The 21164-nt window shown below is 45.1% G+C and overlaps 1 protein-coding gene across 4 annotated transcripts in view; it reads right to left on the bottom strand.

Moving 5' to 3' along the window:
• ASTN2 (astrotactin 2) overlaps window positions 1–21164 on the bottom strand; it is a 993079-nt gene that overhangs the window by 829345 nt on the left and 142570 nt on the right. For all 4 annotated transcript variants that reach the window (XM_043927598.1, XM_043927599.1, XM_043927600.1 and 1 more), the window contains exon 2: window positions 18920–19107. In XM_043927598.1, coding sequence (XP_043783533.1) covers window positions 18920–19107 — 188 coding nt within the window. The remainder of the gene's footprint in view (window positions 1–18919; window positions 19108–21164) is intronic.

Genomic DNA, 21164 nt, shown 5'->3' with positions numbered 1-21164 from the left:
TCAATCTGTAAGATGGCGATAACAATGCCTGCATGGCAGGGATTTGTGAGAACTAAATTATAATTTTAAAAACTAAGCGGCCGAGGCTGAGGTTTTCCCACTGCTAGTCTCAATGAGCTGCAGGTTAGTGATTCTTCCCCTTTGCTATCAGCCAACATTAGGGGCAGAACTTGTCATAATGCAGATTCCCAGAACTCCACAGTAGGTGTTCAGATCTGGTAGGCCTGGGGCAGGGCCCAGGAAACTGCCTTTTAAACAAACAACCAAGGTAATTCTGATGGAGGAAAGAGATCTGGCTCCACATCTAGTAAAGTAAAATCCACAAAAGTAAACAGTAGAACTTAATAATACTAGGCAATTATGAAAATTTCTAACGCATAGAGTGGTAAAGCAAGGGCTTTAGAATCAAGACACTTGGTTTCCAATTTTGCATTGCTTATATTGGATGAAAAGCTTATCATCAATGGATTTCAGCCTCTTCCCAGGTGAAACAGACAAACTACCCTACAGAATCTTTTAACAATTAAGTAAAATAATGCACGTAAAGCTCCAAGCATAATCTCTGGCGTATGGTAAGTGCTCGGTATTATTCCCGTACAAATTCATTTTCGCCTAACACTTGAAAAGAAATTGCAATAACCCCAGAACTGTGGAAACCCAGGGGTGGAAACAAAGGCACAAAAAAATTTTCTACCTAATTCCAGCCTCACATTTTGTTTAATCAAGCAATTTACAGGGGGGCGAAAATAATTTGTGGTTTTAAATGCTTTGATACACGCAGGCGCGGCAATCATGATAAATCATCTCCAACATATGCCCAGCTCCTCGAAGTGACAGATGACAAACAAAAGCAGGACAAGGTCCTCCATCACAGGCGGAATCATTGAGTTAATGGAAGAATTATTGCCTCCGAAATCCACTCCAGTCCTATTGAGGGGAATGTTCCAATTTATCAAAGCCAAATGAACATTAATTGCAGCAGTCTGCTAAGTTTTCCAGCCGCTATGACCTTCATTGAATTTTAATCCAAAACAGATAAGATTTCCTTCCACACAAGAGGAAACAACACAATTAGCTCAAAATGACAGCTAGATTACAAAGCAGGCTCACACAAACAGCTTACACACACACTCACACTCACGCACACGCCCCCCTCCCCCCACGAAAACATTGATTCTGCTTGACTTAAGATTCAGCACCAAGGGGGTGGGCAGAGAAAAGGTAAATACAGACAATCACTCATCTGCATAGACTCCTCTCCCTTCATTCAGGAGAGAAATTTTGGAGGCAAGATGGAGAAGGTAGCAGGCAGTAACGGAGACAGAATTTCTGTTAACTACTGTAATTAATATTATGTCTCATCGGGGAGAGATTAGGAAAAAACAGAGAGGGAAGGAAGAAAAAACAAGTATTATTTTGCTATTAAAGACGCCCTTGAGCTGGGGAACATTAGCAGCAGAAGTTTGAATTGGGTAATTGTTTGACTGTACTGGTGGATCTGCAGGCAGGATGATTACCACAACGAAGTGAAATGCGGTTGAGCCGAACCTGTGTGTTTATGGCTCCCACGGCACGGAGTGAGGGGTCGTCTGCTGAGTTCAGACCACAGCTGGGGGAGGTTTAGAAAGTGTGGTGCAGTAGAGGGGACGGACACACACACACACTCACACTCACAGTCAGAGACCTATCTGTAGGTGGAAAGGCCAGCTCTGTCACTGACCTGCCACATGGCCTGGACCAAGTCCCTCTTTGAGACCTACAGACTTAGTTTCGGTATTTTTGTTCACTCTAAAATGAAGGCGTTGGACTAGAGGAGTTTTAAAAGAGCTGTTTTTATTGGGGGGGGTGGGGCGGAACCTAAGTCAGAAATATGTGATTTCATCACTTTGAAAGGCGTGTTACTTTCCTCCACAGTCCAAGGTCAGTCCTGCCTTAACAATACACAGAGTCAGGTATTAATTAAACGATTATGGAGATGGGCCTCTAAAAGGTCCTTAACCCATCCTCGCTTCTGTAAAAGAAGAAATATTGGGTTGGCCAAAAAGTTGGTTTGGGTTTTTGTACCATCTTACGGAAAAACCCAAAAGGACTTTCTGGGCAACCCAATGTTACAGAGGAGAGTGGTCACTTGGAATCAGAAATTTAAGTTTAATTCTGGGCTCAGGCACTGGCTGTGTGATATCAGAAGAGAGCGGCCTGCACTGTCGAGACTTTGGCTTTATCCCTGTGAAATAGAAACCAGAACAGCAGCAGTGTTAATGAAACTGATGATACAACATCTGTGGAGGGTTTACACACGTGACTTCATTTAATTCCAGGAGGTAAAAACTATAATATCATATTTTACAGAAGGGGGAACTGAGGCACGGGGAAAGTAACTTAACCGGTGTCACACAGAGTTCAGTGGTTAAGACCAGGATTAACCCAGGCAGTCCTGCTCCAGAAGCAATACTCTTTTAGCTCCTTTATATTGAAATCATTACAGACCAGCTTCCAGGTGGCTCAGTGGTAACAAATCCACCTGCCAAGCAGGAGACGTGGATTTGGTCCCTGGGTCGGGAAGACCCCCTGGAGAGCAAAGTGGCAGCCCGCTCCAGTGTTCTTGCCTGAGAAACCCCACGGACAGGAGAGGCTGGTGAGCTTCATTCCATGGGGTCTCAAAGAGTTCTGACATGATTTAGGGACTAAACAACAACAAATTATAGACTCATGAGAATTTGCAAAGTTAGTACAGAGTTCCTATGTAATCTTTACTCAGCTCCCCCTGAAGCTAGCATTTCTGATAACAAAATACAGCTGGTCCTCTTTATCTGCAGGTTCTCCGTCCATGGATTCAACCAATCCTCTGTTAGTTCAATCCACGGATGCAGAACCCATGGATACGGAGCACCAACTTCACGACATCATTTTAGCTAAAGAATTTGAGCATCCATGAATTTTGGTATCTATTGGAGGGTCCTATAACCAGTCTCCCATGGATACAGATGGACAGCTGTAGAATAATCAAAACTTGGAAGCTAATGATGCACCCCATCACTAAACTACACACCATATTTAGATTTCACTAGGTTTTCCACCAATATTCTCTTTTTGGTTCAGGGTCTAATCCAGGATCCTACATTGCTTTTTTTTTTTTTTTATAATTTAATTTGCCTTTAAAAAAAATATATTTTGGCTGAGTGTCACATAGCATGTGGAATCTTGGTTCTTCAACAAGGGATTGAACTCACATCCCCTGCATTGGAAGAACTAAGTCTCAACCACTGGACTAGCAGGGAAGTCCTAGCATTATTATTAAATTTTTTTGAGCCTCCCTAGTCTTCTGTTTACGACAATGCCTCGGTCCTCCCTGTCTTTCATGACCTTCACACTGGGAAAAACGCCGCTCAGCTCTTCTGTACCATGCCCCTCACCCTGTGTTCTCAGTCCTGTCCGACTCTTCGCAACTCCACAGACTGTAGCCCACCAGGCTCCTCTGTCCCTGGAATCTTCCAGGCAAGAATACTACACAGGTTGCCATTTCCTGCTCCTGGGGATCCTCCTGACCCAGGGACTGAACCCTTGTCTCTTGCATCTCCTGCATTGTCAGGCAGATTCTTTGCCATTAGCACCACCTGGGAAACCCATCTTTGTGGCGCATGGGGTTAGTTGTTCAGCAGCATGTGGGAATCTTCCCAGATCAGGAATTGAACCCGAGTCTCCTGCATTGGCTGAGCCACCAGGCAAGCTCTTTTCCCATGCTGAGAATTAAGTTACACGATTTTTGACAAGAAAAGCAGAGAAATGTCCCTGTACCCTTTTCAGAGCATCCTAGCTGGGGATTCGGGTTGTTGATACATCTTATTCCTATAGTGATGCTAACTTGGGTCACTTGGTTAAGGTGATGTAGTGGGTGGAAACCCACAAAGAAAAATCTTCATCCTAATGCTGAGAATCTGAGTGTGACCTTATTTTTGCAGATGTAATTAATTTAGGGATCCTGCAAGGAGGAGATCGTTCTGATTGATCCAGGTGAATCCTCAATGCACTCACACATGTCCTGATGAGACACAGAAGATAGGACACAGAGGAGAAGGTGAGATGCAGATGAAAGGAGGAATTGGAGTTACGTTCCCACAAGCCAGGGGACACAAGGAGCCACTATAACCTAGAAGAAGCAAGGACTGGATTACCCCCTAGAGCCCCGGAGAGCATGTAGCCAGGATGTTATCTTGATTTTGGACTTCTGGTCTCCAAAACTGTAAAAGCATCAGCTTTCCATTGTTTTAAGGCCTGCAGTGTTTGGTAATTTGTCATAGCAGCCCTAGGCAACTAATACAAGTGGTATATGCCAGATTATTCCACTGTAAAGTCACCAGTTTCTTTTTGTAATTAATACATATCCAGGAGGGGGTGTTAATTCTTTGAGACTGAAAATATCCTGCAGCTTCTTGAGGTTTCATCCATTAATTTTAGTATACATCGGTGGATCTTGTCGGCAGTAATTATTACAGTGGTGACGATCTAATGGTGATTTTCTAGTTCCTTCTTTCCTTATACATTTATTAATTAGAATCCCACTGTAAGAAAGAGCTATCTCTTCTATCCCATTTAGTTACTTAGTCAATTATTTATATCAGTATTTTGGAGTCAATATTCTTAATAACTCCTGTTCAACTTGGTTCAAAGGATCTTTCCAAGGCCAAACCCAGTGGCCTGCCCAGGGGTCGGGGCACTAGCAGCAGCCCTGGGAGGTGTGGTGTCCCCTTGGAGGAGGCTGCCATTAGCCCTACCATAGAGCCTGCAGTCCTGCCATAGAGACAGAAGACTCCTGGACTGGGCCGCCTCAGGCCAAACCACAGGGAGGGAGCACAACCCCACCCATCAGCAGAAAATCAGATTAAAGATTTACTGCGCATGGCCCTGCCCACCAGAGCAAGACCCAGTTTTCCCCACAGCCAGTCCCTCCCATCAGGAAGCTTGCACAAGCCACTTATCCTCAGGGATCAGAGGGCAGACAGACTGAAAACCACCATCACAGAAAACAAACCAAAATGATCACATGGATCACAGCCTTGTGTGACTCAGTGAAACTATGGATCATGCCATGCAGGGCCAACCAAGATAGACGCTCCATGGTGGGGAGTTTTGACAAAACGTGGTCCCCTGGGGAAGGGAATGGCAAACCACTTCAGCGTTCTTGCCTTGAGGACCACGTGAACAGTATATAAAATGGTGAATTCAGAAGGAATTTTTAGAAGGCAAAAGAAAGGTATCTTCTCAGAGCACTGTTCTAAGACACCCCATGTGTATTTTATCATTTATTTCTCCCATGAGTTCCATGAATGAGCGATCCACAGTTCAGTTCAGTCACTCAGTCGTGTCCAACTCCTTACAACCCCATGAATCACAGCACGCCAGGCCTCCCTGTCCATCACCAACTCCCAGAGTCTACCAGGAGTAGACTCATGTTCATTGAGTTGGTGATGGCATCCAACCATCTCATCCTCTGTCGTCCCCTTCTCATCCTGCCCCCAATCCTTCCCAGCATTAGGGTCTTTTCCAATGAGTCAACTCTTCGCATCAGGTGGCCAAAGTATTGGCATTTCAGCTTCAACATCAATCCTTCCAATGAACACACAGGACTGATGTACTTTAGGATGGACTGGTTGGATCTTCTTGCAGTCCAAGGGACTCTCAAGAGTCTTCTCCAACACCACAGTTCAAAAGCATCAATTCTTCGGCACTCAGCTTTCCTCACCACAAATCTCACATCCATACATGACTACTGGAAAAACCATAGCCTTGACTAGACAGACCTTTGTTGGCAAAGTGATGTCTCTCTTTTAAATATGATATCCAGGTTGGTCATAACTTTCCTTCCAAGGAGTAAGCATCTTTTAATTTCATGGCTGCAATCACCATCTGCAGTGATTTTGGAGCCCAAAAAAATGAAGTCTGACACTGTTTCCACTGTTTCCCCATATATTTGCCATGAAGTGACGGGACCAGACGCCATGATCTTAGTTTTCTGAATGTTGAGCTTTAAACCAACCTTTTCACTCTCCTCTTTCACATTCATCAAGAGGCTTTTTAGTTCCTCTTCACTTTCTGCCATAAGGGTGGTGTCACATGCATATCTGAGGTTATTGATATTTCTCCTGGCAATCTTGATTCCAGCTTGTGCTTTCTCCAGCCCAGCTGGATGTACTCTGCATATAAGTTAAATAAGCAGGGTGACAATATACAGCCTTGACATACTCCTTTTCCTATTTGGAACCAGTCTGTTGTTCCATGTCCAGTTCTAACTGTTGCTTCCTGGCAGGTTTCTCAAAATACAGATTTCTCAAGAGACAGGTCAGATGGTCTGGTATTCCCAGCTGTTTCATAATTTTCAACAGTTTTTTGAGATCCACACAGTCGAAGGTTTTGGCATAGTCAATAAAGCAGAAATACATGATTTTCTGGAACTCTCTTGCTTTTTTGATGATCCAGCGGATGTTGGAAATTTGATTTCTGGTTCCTATGCCTTTTGTAAAACCAGCTTGAACATCTGGAAGTTCACAGTTCACGTATTGCTGAAGCCTGGCTTGGAGAATTTTAAGCATTACTTTACTAGCGTGTGAGATGAGTGCAATCGTGTGGTAGTTTGAGCATTCCTTGGCATTGCCTTTGTTTAGGATTGGAATGAAAACTGACCTTTTCCAGTCCTGTGACCACTGCTGAGTTTTCCAAATTTGCTGGCATATTGAGGGCAGCACTTTCACAGCATCATCTATCAGGATTTGAAATAGCTCAACTGGGATTCCATCACCTCCACTAGCTTTGTTTGTAGTGATGCTTTCTAAGGCCCACTTGACTTCACATTCCAGGATGTCTGGCTCTAGGTGAGTGATCACACCATCGTGATTATCTGGGTCATGAAGATCTTTTTTGTACAGTTCTTTTGTGTATTCTTGCCCCCTCTTCTTAATATCTTCTGCTTCTGTTAGGTCCATACCATTTCTGTCCTTTATCAAGCCCATCTTTGCATGAAATGTTCCCTTGGTATCTCTAATTTTCTTGAAGAGATCTCTAGTCTTTCCCATTTTGTTGTTTTCCTCTATTTCTTTGCATTGATCGCTGAGGAAGGCTTTCTTCTCTCTCCTTGCTATTCTTTGGAACTCTGCATTCAGATGGGAATATCTTTCCTTTTCTCCTTTGCTTTTTGCTTCTCTTTACAGCTATTTTTAAGGCCTCCTCAGACAGCCATTTTGCTTTTTTGCATTTCTTTTCCATGGGGGTGGTCTTAATCCCTGTCTCCTGTACAATGTCACGAACCTCCATCCATAGTTCATCAGGCACTCTGTCAGATCTAGTCCCTTAAATCTATTTCTCACTTCCACTGTATAGTCATAAGTGATTTGATTTAGGTCATACCTGAACGGTCTAGTGGTTTCCCCTACTTTCTTCAATTTCAGTCTGAATTTGGCAATAAGGAGTTCATGATCTGAGCCACAGTCAGCTCCCAGTCTTGTTTTTGCTGACTGTATAGAGCTTCTCCAACTTTGGCTGCAAAGAATATAATCAATCTGATTTCAGTGTTGACCATCTGGTGATGTCCATGTGTAGAGTCTTCTCTTGTGTTGTTGGAAGAGGGTGTTTTCTGTGACCAGTGCATTCTCTTGGCAAAACTCTATTAGCCTTTGCCCTGCTTCATTCCGTATTCCAAGGCCAAATTTGCCTGTTACTCCAGGTGTTTCCTGACTACCTACTTTTGAATTCCAGTCCCCTATAATGAAAAGGACATCTTTTTTGGGTTCTAGTTCTAAAAGGTCTTGTAGGTCTTCATAGAACCGTTCAACTTCAGCTTCTTCAGAGTTACTAGTTGGGGCATAGGCTTGGATTACCATGATATTGAATGGTTTGCCTTGTCCATGAATCAAGGCAAATTGGAAGTGGTCAAACAGGAGATGGCAAGAGTGAACATTGACATTCTAGGAATCAGCAAACTAAGATGGACTAGAATGGGTGAATTTAACTCAGATGACCATTATATCTACTACTGTGGGCAGGGATCCCTTAGAAGAAAGGGAGTAGCCATCATGGTCAACAAGAGAGTCCGAAATGCAGTACTTGGATGCAATCTCAAAAATGACAGAAGAATCACAGAAATTCAGCAATATGTCTAAGGTCAGACAGCAATACAGGAACGACTTGAATCCACACCTGTCTGTCTCCAAACACATATTGCTTGCTTCCACCAGATCAAGCTGCCTTCTGAAGATGGGGAGAGGGAGGAATTAAGTGAAGAGAGAGGTATAAGGGCCAGTGAACCAAAAGCTAAGCCCACCTTGATTATTACTGCAGATGGACTCAAGGTGTGTGGGGAAGGGAATAAACAGTGGGAACATAGCTCCCCATCTGTGCACACACTCCATTCATTCATTCCCGGGCATTAGGACACACCAAAAACAAGACCCAGTTTTCCCCACAGCCATTCTTTCCCATTAGGAAGCTTGCACAAGCCTCTTTAACATACGAAAGCCAAAAGCCCCAGACTTGCTCTTGTTTTGTTTTTTGGCTGTGCTGGGTCTTCACTGTGGCACTGAGCCTTCTCTTGTTGTGCATGCAATCTCTAGTTGCAGCGTTGGGCTTAGTGGCCCCAAGGCATGTGGGATCCTAATTCCTAAACCAGGGATTAAACCCACATCCCCTTGTTGAATGGTGAATCTTCACCACTGGGCCACCAGGGAAGTCCCTAGCCCCAGGTTCTTGAAGCAAATGGAGACAAGAGGCTGGAGGAAAAAGCAAGTGGCAAGCAGTCATGGACAGGGCACTCTCCTGGAGTTTTTCTGCCAGCCCACCTGGCCTCTCCCCACGTTACCTCTCTAAAGTATCTGGATCTTCCCCGCCATTCACGTCCAGGACAAGGCTCTGCAACTCCACCCTGCTTCACCCCTGCTGCCTCTTCTGAGAGCTGCTGGCCCAGGAGCCCCGCTCAGACCCTCCCCGTCTCTGCTGGGTGTTGCTCCTCTGCCTCCTCCTCACTCTGAGTGCCCCTCGTTCACCCCTTCAGTCCACCCTCCATGGCTCTTTCTGGGGACTGGATTCTGTTTGGTCCAGCTCACTCTCCTATTTCTCCTTCCCTGTTTACCTCTCTCTGCCGTTCCCTCCTTCCCCGCCTCTGCTTTCACTGCTAAGTCCTTTTCTGTCTGTTCTTGCCAATTTCCCTTTCTTTTTCTACATCTCCCTCATTGCCCTTGGCTCCCTTTTTCTGTTTCATTTCTCTCCACTGCTGGTAGCTTCTATACACCTGGTACACAATAGCTGCTCAATAAATACTGGTGAATGTCTGTGTTTTTTTTTTTTTTTTTTTTTTGATCTGGGTATCTCTCCTCCACCTCTGTCTCACATTGTGCAGATCTTTTCTCTTTTGCATATTCTCGTCCTGCATTTATTTTTTGGCTCCAGGCCCCCCTTTTGAGACAAATCTCAGGGATGCCACGTCAACCCTCTTCATCTGGGCTTGACTGTCAGCTCAGACAAATGGAGTTAGGATGCATGGAGAATGTCCATTTTCTGGCGTCATTTTTCTCCATCTGTAAAATGAAGGTTGGGGTATCTTCCATTGCTGTTTGCAGTTGTTCACACACCCATTCTCCATATAGGTCTGCACACCCCTGCCACTGGCCTTGGGCCTGGCCATAGGATGTGCTCTGGCCAACGAATGTGAGGACACATATCTAAGTATTTGTTTCAAGAGCCAGAATAGATGTCTGCCTGCTCTCTCCTTCATTCCCTCTGCCATGAAAACCAAACGACTCAGGCTAGGGCTCCCCTTCAGCCATAGCTGCAGAAAGAGAAGAAGAAAGATCTAAGCCACTGTGACTGCAGCTGCTGACATAGACTGTGCCTGAGAAATAGGGCACTGTTTGGTCAGTACTGAGATTCAGAATGATTTGTTCATAGAAAAAGTAAGCAAATGCTGACATCTCAAGAACTGGATGCCACAAGGTCTAAGGTGTTTTCAGCTCCAATATGCCAACCAAACTGTATAGCATTATAGCTTTGAGGAAAAACCTAGCCAAGTGCTTTCATGTGCCTGATCTCAGTTCAATGTGACAATTTTAACTTTATTTCCATTTTGCAAATGTCCAAACAAGAAGTCCAGAGGTGAAGGTTTATCCAAATCTCTACAGCTGGTATGAGGCACAGTCTAAACTTGAAACCAGATGTACTGACAACACCCTCTGCTCACACTACTTCCCTGCTCTGCATCCCTACACGTTGTGGGAGACAAACCATATTTCCTTTAGGTTGGAAAGTGAAGTCGCTCAATCGTGTCCGACTCTTTGTGACCCCATGGACTGTAGCCTACCAGGCTTCTCCATCCATGGGATTTTCCAGGCAAGAATACTAGAGTGGGTTACCATTTCCTTCTCTAGGAGATCTTCCCGACCCAGGGATTGAACCCAGGTCTCCCGCATTGTAGACAGACGCTTTACCATTTCAGTCACCAGAAGCCATGCCTTATTCTCCTAACCTTCCCATAAGCCTAGCCAGAGATCCTGCAGGCTTTTGGTGAATATTTGTTGTTGAGGCAAGTTATGGCCAAGTTTCTAAGTTCATGTGATTCACATTTTTAAAAAACAACCAAAAAAAAAAAAAAAGAATTTGTGATTTTTAAAATTTCAAGAAAAATGTTTTCTGGGGAAAAATGTGATTCACGAGGCATGGTACACATATAAAAATGTACTTGAGATGTTGGTACTTCCAAACTTCATCTTGTCTTGGCAACATATAGAAGCTTGAGGATCTCAACTTACAGTTGGGGTAATAAGGCTGAGAAGACAATGGGACCTGCACAAGGTCACGGAGTGTGTGAGCAACAGCCAAGCCCCAGGCCAGGGTTCTTTGTGCTATGTGTATCACATGGTCTCCCTACTACTAGATTTTTGCTGCCATATTTTAAAAAATATTCCACTTAGTCGAGATGTTTCCCCTTCCACGCTGCCTGCTCTCTGGAAGGCTTTGTGTTGCCCATGCTGGTTGGCCTGCGCATTCTTCATTAATATACATAAGTGAGAGTCGCTCAGTCACGTCCAACTCTTTGCGATCCCATGGACTACAGAGTCCATGGAATTCTCTAGGCCAGAATACTGGAGTGGGTTGCCATGCCATCCCTTAGGGGAACTTCCCAACCCAGGGATTGAACCCAGGTCTCCTGCATTGCAGGCGGACTCTTTACCAGCTGAGCTACCATGTAAATAACAGAGCAATAATGCTTATTGTTATTTGCTGAATTGTGCCCCCCACCCCACCCCTCAAAAAAAACATGTTGGACTCTAAATCCCCAGTACCTCAGAACGTGACCTTATATGGATATTGGATATTTACATACATAACCAAGTTATGATGATGTCATTAGGTGGGCCTCAATCCAATATAACCTGTATCCTTATAAAAAGGAGAAAATTTCCTTAATTATGTTGAATTGGTTCATGGTGCTTTTCCAGCCTACTATATGCTTCTACTCCTCTGCATATTCAGTCTCCTAATTTTTGAGAGTTTGATACTGAAATTCCAACTAAAAAGATCTTAATTTATCTATTTAAATAATTGTAATATACAGTGGAACTATATGTAACTTTGTTCTGTATTTTTCAAGTCTCCCATAAATATGTTATCATACTTTCATAATTTAAAAAATTTTAAAAAGGGAAAGAAAAGAAAATCTGGACATGGAGACAGATTTCTACCATGGAGAATACCATGAAGAATAGAGTCACCCTGCCACCAGCCCAGGCGCCTTGACCAAAAGTTAGGGGAGAGGTCTGGAGCAGATCCATATCATGGTCTGCCCACATCTTGATCTCAGAACTCTATCCTCCAAGACAGTGAGGCAACACATTTCAGTTGTTTAAGTCACTCAGGTTATGATACCTGGTGATAGCAGCCATAGAAAATACAGGCTTATAACCAGCAGAGTCTATACACAGATGACAACCTGACTACATGTCAGGCTCTGGAACAGGTGCTATACGTGCATCATCTCAGCTGATCCTCACGCAGCATCCTTGGGCAGGTACTTACTTCCATCCTCACCCCACTGTCAATGACTAAACGGAAGCAGCAGAGAGAAGGAACATGCCCAAGTCCCAAGGCCAGTAAGTCAGCTACAGTCCTTGGGGTCCCAGGTCTACAGTCCTTGCAGGGCAGTTACATTCTTTACACCTACATTTTCTCAAAAGTATAACAGGAGTAATGACACCTATTGAATTAGGATTATCATAGGATTAAATGAGTTAATCTGGCAATGACTATAACACTGAAGTGATATGAAAGTCACTCAGTCGTGTCCAACTCTTTGTGACCCCATGGGCTATACAGTCCATTGAATTCTCTAGGCCAGGATACTGGAGTGGGTAGCCTATCCCTTCTCCAGCAGATCACCCTGACCCAGAAATCGAACTGGGGTCTCCTGCATTGCAAGCAGATTCTTTACCAACTGAGCTATCAGGGAAGTCTGACTTTAACACTAACCAAGCATTATAAAAGTGCTTGTTAGCATTATGATAAGATCCTTTGCTGGTTTGCTTATTTTCTCATAAATTTTCTAGCTAGTTATTGTTTCTCTTAACATATGATCCCCAAAAGTAAACACAATATTTCAAGTCTCACTTAGAACCTTCTAAAACTTAGTTGTTCAGAAAACTAGTTTTTCAGGAATACAACTTAAAGTGTAGGATCCACTTTTAACATTCCAATTGCAGAGTTGGCTTGTTCTGAGCCTGTGGTTGATCTTGTTAAAGCCTTTTTTCTTTTTTTCGTTTTTCTAGCAGATAGGATTTTCATTGTTGGGTTTAGTGGGTAAGGAAAGCATTGCATGATTGAATGAGTAAATCAATGGACTAAGAAATGCATCATACGCTGTGAGTGAATAAAGGCAACAGTTGGGGAAATGATCAAAAGCCATTTTTTCACAGAAAGCTTTAAAAAGTATGATCCCCATAGCACACAGATCCTTTAAACAAAGCTACTGATTGAGAATGGTAATAATTTCTTAGATTTATGTGGCAGTTTATAATCTTCAAAGTATTTTCCTATGGTTATTATTACATAGAATCATAGATCTTCTAAGTTTGAAGGAACTACAATAGTCTTCTAATTTAACCATTATTTCTCTCGAAATCCTGACAGATAGGGCTTCGAGCCTTTGCTTGCATACCCCCAGAGTCAAGGAACTCACTATCTATGACCCAGTCCCCTCCACTGCTGCAGAACTCAAACGCGTTGAAAGGTTGGTCCTCTGTAACCACTCCCCACCCCCCATCAGTGCCCACCAGTACAAATCTGCGGTATTTTCTGTGGGCCAGTCCCTTTGAAAGAAACATGTCCTCAAATGTCTTCTCTTTTCACACATCAGATCAAACATTTCCTTCATCCCTTTGCTCAAAACATTTTGGCAACAATACTCATCACTGTGGTCCCTACAGCTGACACTTTAATATGAGCTATCACTTTGTGAGCACTGACTGAATCTCGGGCCCTGAACCATGCAGAATCAGGCCAAGGGCAAAGACCCTTATTGATCTGTGCAGACGAGTCAGGATTTCAGCACTGGTGCTCACTGGTGAGATGAACTTCAGCAAGTTACAAAAATCTCACTGACTCCAGGTTCCTCATCTGTAAATGAGGGACAGGTGCAGTGCCTATCTTATAGAAAGTGAAAGCGAAAGTCGCTCAGTCGTGTCCGACTCTTTGCGACCCCATGGACTGTACAGTCCATGGAATTCTCCAGGCCAGAATAGTGGAGTGGGTAGCCTTTCCCTTCTCCAGGGGATCTTCCCAACCCAGGGAGTGAACCCAGGTGTCCCTCACTGCAGGTGGATTCTTGACCTGCTGAGCCACGAGGGAAGCCCTGTCTTATAGAGGAGCCAGAACAATTCAATGGAACGATGCATGTGTTACTTACTACATTGCGCCTGACATCAAACTTTGAAAGTTTGGTCTTTTACAAGCCCTCAGTGAGGGTAGCCATTATTTTTATTATGCAGGACCTTTATATGTATGACCTTATTCAGTACTTTGAAAAAAATCTAAGAATTAGAAAATATTACCCCAGTTTTACAGATGATGAGTCTGACGTGGCCAAGGCCATGAGGAGATAACTGCTTAACCTTGGCGTTGACACCCAAATCATAACCCCTCTTAACAACATGCTCATAGATTCCAAATAAGGTGGGGATCTATGCATGAATTTGTCCATAATATTTTATCTTTTAATCAGCAACTAATGCAGAGAGAAGAGAGATGATGGTCTACAGATTAAGGGCAGAGGACCCACCTCTACAAATGAAATATTGGCTTTGCCATTTAACCTTGACCAGCTCACACTGGTAACTATCGATAAGTATTAACAGTTCAGGAGCCACATCTATGAAATAAACATAATAACAGTGTCCACCTTAAGATATATTGTGAAGATTAAATTTAATAATGCATGTAAATCAAAATTTGGAACACTACCTGGCATGTTGTAAGTTCTCAATAAATGTCAGGTATTGTGAATATTTCTCTAGATCACATAGCAAGATAGCAGAAAAAAACAAGACTAAATCCAACATCTCTTGCCCTACATTAGAGTATTTTAAACACTGTTGCAACGGTAATAGTAGAAACCACTATCACTGTGTGCCTACGATGTGCCAGATGGATATTGGGTACTATTTATATATGTTTCTTACGCTCTTCTCACTCATCCTGAGAGACTGGTAGGATCAGTTGTTTCATAAAGAAACTGAGGCTCAAAGAGGAGAGGGGAGTCCCCAGAGTAAAACCATCAGGAAGCAGGAAGCAAGAAAGATGGTGTCTTCCAAACCTCCGCTCTGTTCTCTGCATCCGTCGTGGCCCCTGCACGACTGGGGAAGGCCTGTGACTGTTCAGCGGAGCTGAAGCAAAAGCCGCCGACTAGAAGAACGACCCCCTGCTCTCTTCCTCTGCCCAGGCGCTCACCAAGTACCTCCTTATTGCCTGACCCTTGGGATATTAGTAGTCAGATGATGCAACCTTCTGGGATAAAGCAGATGCTCGACAAGCCGGAAAGGCCATGCTGGTTCCACTCCGGCAGGCATGGATTGTCGCAGGTTCCAGTGACTGAGCTGGAGCCGGTTGCTCCGCATGGGTGGGCAGGATATTTATGCCGAGGTAAGTGGAGGGAAAACACTGACCCGGGCCGCCAGGTTTCTCTGAGATGTGACTGGATGGTTTGGTCTTCTCCCAAACCATCTCGGATCTTCACTGGAGATAATGACAGCAGAGTCTGGCAGAGGGAGACTCACAGGTCCTGGGCAGCCTGCGACATGAGCTTGGAACCTGGGAAAATCTCGGCCCGTGAGACAAGTGCTCGGCCTGGTGCACTGGGGAGACCCAGAGGAATCGGGTGGAGAGGGAGGTGGGAGGGGGGATCGGGATGGGGAATACATGCAGATCCACGGCTGATTCATGTCAATGTATGGCAAAAACCAACAGAGCTTTCTTATTAGCCAGTGGGAGACCTGGGTTTGATCCCTGGGTGGGAAAGATCCCCTGGAGAAGGAATGGTAACACACTCCAATATTCTTGCCTGGAGAGTTCCATAGACGAGCCTGGTGGGCTACAGCCCACGGGGTCACAAAGAGTTGGACACGACTAAGTAATAACTTTCACTTTTCACTTTCAGCCTTAGGCAAGTCAAAGGAACTCAGTCTCAAAACTTTTCATCTGTGAAGCGGGAAGGCCAATCCCAGCCACCATGAATGTCATTTTTATTTATTTACTCACTCGCTCATTCACTCATTTATTTATTAAGCTGTGCTGGGTTTTAATTGCAGCCTGCACGTCCCCCATCTTTGTTGAGGCATGTGGTATCTTTATTTCCAGCAGAAATCTTAGCTGGGGCATGAGGAATCTAATGCCAGCCCCCTGTTGGAGGCAGGAAGTCTTAACCACTTGACCACCAGGGAAATCCCATGAATGCCATTTTAAATGTTTGGGATTTTAAAATTTTTTTAATTAAAAAAAACCACTTTTTTTAAATTAAAAAGATTGGGAAGGTGTGAGTGGGAAGAAGCAGACACTGTTTTTTGTTTTTGCTGAATTACCTGTGGCCAGAATGGCAAGGACAGAATCTGAGCCACAGAGTCTGAGATGCCTGGGTGGTGAGTCCTAGCTTGTATCTGGACCTCAGTTTATCCATCTGTGAAATGAATGGGTATAATATATCAGCTTGCCTCCATAATAAAAGTGTGTGTGCGTGTGCTAAGCTGCTTTAGTTGTGTCCGACTCTTTACGACCCCATGAACTGTAGCCCACCAGGCTATAGTCCATGGGATTCTACACGCAACAATACTGGAGTGGGTTACCATGCCCTCCTCCAGGGGATCTTCCCGACTCAGGGATAGAACCCAAGTCTCTTAGGTCTCCTGCATTAGCAGGCAGGTTCTTTACTGCTAGCACCACACACAAGTGCTCTGTTACACAGTATTAGCATAACCCTCATTTTTATAGATGACAAAACATAGTGCAGAAGGGTTAAATACGTTGCCCAACATCACCCAGCGTGTTCCCAGAGTGAACTTTACACCCAGGCACTGGAGCTCAGGTATGAATGCAGAATGCATGTCACCTCCCTCAGATAGAGGGCAGGGGTCTCTGAGGACATCCCCACTCTGAGAGGCCTGGGATGCCAAGAAGGCCACTGTGTTTCTGGGTCTGACTCTGTCTGTTGAGGGGTAAGGTGAGGATGAGAAAAAATCAAGATATTGGAGTCCTGAAGGGGGAAAGAACTGGTGGAACCACAGGGTGGAAGGCTTAGGCCACCCCCAGCTAGCAGGCAGGGTCTGGAGGGTACCAACCTCTGCACAGCCTACTCCACCAGCCACATCCTGGATTACAGGGAAATTCAAGAGACATTTTGGGTCTTGGTGAATTCTTTCCAAGCTAAACTCACTGAGCAGGAAAAAAAAAAAAAAAACACAACTGAGAATCACTGACAGTCTTTGGGGAGAGGTCTGATTTAGCATCATTAACATTGGGCGTGGAAGCAGAGAAAGTCCATGCAGGACTAGTATGATCATTGATATAATTCTGTCAAATTCCCTGGGTTAGGGGAGGACGTAGGTGAGTAAATGCATACTGAAACAGAAGATGCTTGATAAATGTGAATCCAAACCGAGTCTCACCCCCAGACATTCAAAGAAGACTCACACCCTGTCCAGTCAGTCTTCTTCCCATCAGATGGCACCCCAGGCTGCATGAGGTACTCAGTAAGCACCCCGAGAAGTGCCTACAAACTTGCAACCCAGAGTCAGCATGCAGGCACCCACTTGGCTTGGCGTGTGGCTGCAACACTCGCTAAATATAAAAATGGGAAAAGTCTATCACACTCATTCCATGAATAACACAAAGGCCTTGATTTGTTCCTCCACGTGATGAGCATGCGTTAGGTCCAAATTTAACGTGGCTGTCTGGCTGGGGTACGTGTGTGTTTTTCCAAAAAGAGAAAACTTCCAAGCACTTACTCGGCCCTAATGAGACTTCTCAGGCACAGTAAGGGTTGAAGAGGGACCCGGAGCGCAGAGACCAAAAGGCCAGGTCTGCCCCATTGCAGGCTCTTGGTAAGTACTACTGACGACTGAATGAAAGACAGAAGGGAAGGGCTGGCTCATGGCCCCATTCTGCTGAATGACCTTAGGCCAATCACTGCACCTCTCTGAGCCCTACCTTCCTTACACGTAGTTTGGAAATAACATTTCCTACACTTGTGCATCTTGCTAAAGGTAAAAAGGAGAAAATAATGTACGAGTGGCTTGAGGAGTGAGAAGCACCAGACAGATGTCAGTTGTCGCTATTATCTGATCTTTCCTGGAGCCAATTAGACCCTGTAACATTCTTCACTTTGATTCTTTTTTTCAATTTACTGTACAAGGCCATTAATTACAGCTTTTCAAATCCATTGTTAATGTGAGTCTACATACATCGCAGACTTACCATTCCAGTGATTTCTGCCCTAGCATCCTTCTTTAAGGAGGCAGCAGCCTCAGAGTTCCAGATCCTGGGGCCAACAGAGGTGGGAGGCCACTTCACTTCTCTGTGTCCATAACTTCATCTCTAACATGGAGGTGGCATGCCTGACTTCTTGGGGAGAATGCAATGAAATAGTGCCCAAGAATGTGCCCAGTGCAGAGCTTGACACATGGTCAACAAATCCTTGCATTGAAAAAAGGAGTGCAGAGAAGAGTTCAGTTTTTATAGCCAGACATGCCACACTTGGGTTCAAATACCCAAGGGCAGCTCATCTCTTCCTAGCTCTGTGACTTCAGGTAAGTCTCTCTGCTCTCTGACTCAGCACTCACAGATGTGAGTGAGGGCAATGAGGCCGGGCGGGGCCGGGGGGATGGTGTGTAACAGCCCTGGCTATGCAGAGTTCAGCTCCGGGGGCCACCATGCACGGTCTACACTGAAGAGGGTGTTTTGAGCGTTAAAACACATAAAGGGTGCTTGGGAAAGGGCAGCCCCACTCCAATTTTGTTTGCTCAGTCTTTCTTGGAAAGGCCAGTTGCGCTGGAGCACTGAACCTCAGCCCTCAGCCAAGCAGGCCGAGCACGTGACAGATGTTAAACAGCTATTCCCAGAGATGTCGGCCAAAAGGCCAAGGAGTTGGAGACCCTTTATTTTCTCCTCTGAAGCACAATTAGCTTGTCACAGCTGACAGATGATGGACGAGTATACATCAGTCCAAGTGACACCGCGGAATCCATCTGACCTTCTGTTTATCATTCTGACCTCCCGTACTCAGCCAGATCCTTCCCTCCACCTGCTGGCAATCCCTTGCCTCCTGCCATGGGCTCCCCACCTTGCCCTCCCATCACCCACCCCCCACTCCCTGAAGCCCCCTCCTGAGTGCCCACTCACTCACCATCACAGAAATGTGGAGGATATGCATCTGCTCCTCTACGATCTCCGAGGGCTCCTGGAGGGTGGGGGCGGTGGCCTGGGCCAGCTGCCCGGAGCTGCTCATGGACACGTGGAAGTACAGGGTGCCGTTCTCCAGCCACTGCTGCCGCCAGTGGACCAGCGAGATGTCCGCAGCTGTGCCCGACATCTCTGCAAGACAAGAGCCAAGGCGCTGGGTGAGTGGCAGGCCAGGCCTCGGCACACTGGGCAGAAGAGGAGCCACACACATTTGGGAGCTCCAAAGACATCTACTCTGTGCCAGATGCCTTTCCCAGCATCAAATCTATAAGCCAGAGTCACTCTGCTTTGCACCTGAAACTATTACAATATGGTTAATTGGCTATACACCAATATAAAGGAAAAAGTTAAAAAAAAAAAAATCCATGAGCCGGAAATTGTCACTTCCATTTACAGGCGAGTCAGCTTGAGGCAAGGTTATCCCAGAACAACAGAGTGGCAGAAGCAGGATTTGAACCCAGGTCTGCCTGGCATCCTTCCGATAGCACCATGCATGATAGGGGAACTCATTCCACTCCAAAGGTGGAAACAAGCTAAGCAAGAGGTGAAGAAGGTGAAGAAGGTCCTTCTGAGACCATGGAACTAAAAGCAGGTGAAGGAAGGACCTTTGAATGGGAAGAGGGGGAGCTCAGAGTGTGAACTCTTTAGAAGCTCAGCTAGAAATGCTCATGGCAGAAATGCAGACCGCAGAGCTGGGAAGGCCCAAAAGAACATCTGGCCCAGCTGAGGGGCTCAGGATCATCCCCTACGGGAAAGGAACTTGGCAAGTGGATTGTTCTGAGCCATTTCTCCTGCTGCAGTCAGAGCAGCTCCATTCCCCTCCTCATGGTGTGCAGATAGTACTCTCAAGCAAGGAAGTCCTGGCACAAAGGTTTCCATGGCTGAAAAATACTTGAAAACCCACTTCCCCACTCCAGGGATCTCCTATAACCAACGGGAAGTTAGGACTTTCTAGTCAATTGTAAGGTCACCTAACTTGAACTTCCTAACTCTTGCCTCTATGCTGTTTTTCCCTCTGAAGATGCTCTAAAAATAAGAAATATCACTTTAGCAGTACTTCCATTCAATGCAATTGTACCAACATAGCTTCTTGTTAAGAAGGGCGAGGACACATGGTACCAAAAGCGTTCTTTCATTGGAATCTACAATCCTTTCACCATGCTGTCTACTAAAGGGAGATGTCCCTGAAAATATTTTGAAGGACAAGGCCAATCAGCATGTCCTGTGAATAGAGGGGAAGGGTGATGGGGTTCTTGGAGAATTACCAGATCTTTCTTCAAATCAGTTACTGTAGGAAACATAAGCAATCAATCCATCCATAGACGAGTAGCCTTAATAGTGTATGAGGCTTGGACCTCTGGACCAAGCTATGAAGCAGGCCTAGAGACAGTATTCCCCTAGTCCCCCAAGGCTTCCTGTTCACACACACACGTGAGCTTGAGGAGGGCTGCTGAGGAAGACATGTTAGACCTTATCTAGCCAGCTCTCCCCAGGCCCATGGCAGCCCCCATCGTGTCTGGTCACACTGAGCTAAAAGCAGTCACCTTGAAGCAATGAGACGATGATATCTCTTCACCAAACGCTACTGATTTATTCCTGTATCGTCCACCTCCCCCCATATACTCTAACTCCTTCAGGTTCACAATCAAAAGTCAGGGGAAGAGCGTCTGCCACTTACTAAGTGCTATAAAAAGTTAGCTATTAATATTTATTATCATTATTATTATTAATAGGGACAGGATCTAATTCACCCTTCAGCTGCTTATAAAAAAAAAAAATACTTGAGACATTCTTGATTGCCTGCTTTCTCTCCCACCCCTCATCCAGCCCATCAGGAAATCTTTCAAAAGGCACCTGAAACGCAACACTTCTCAGCTCCTCTACTGCACCACCTGAGCCAAGACACCCTCCTTTCTTGCCTGGCTTACTGCAAGGACTTCTTTTCTTTAAAAAATAAAAGTTTGTTCATTTGTATATTTATTTTTGGCTGCACTGGGGCCATGTTGCTATGGGCGGGCTTTCTCCAATGGTGGCGAGCAGGGTTCACACTCATGTTGCGGGGCTCGGGTTCCCTACTGAAGCGGCTTCTCTTGCTGCAGGGCGCGGGCTCTAGACACACGTGCTTCAGTAGCTGTAGCAAAAGGACGTAGCTGCCCCACGGCACGTGGGATCTTCCCGGACCAAGGATC

The sequence above is a fragment of the Cervus elaphus genome, chromosome 16 (assembly GCF_910594005.1).
Source record: "Cervus elaphus chromosome 16, mCerEla1.1, whole genome shotgun sequence".
Classification (NCBI taxonomy): domain Eukaryota; kingdom Metazoa; phylum Chordata; class Mammalia; order Artiodactyla; family Cervidae; genus Cervus; species Cervus elaphus.
This window is presented reverse-complemented; position numbering and strand designations above follow the sequence as displayed.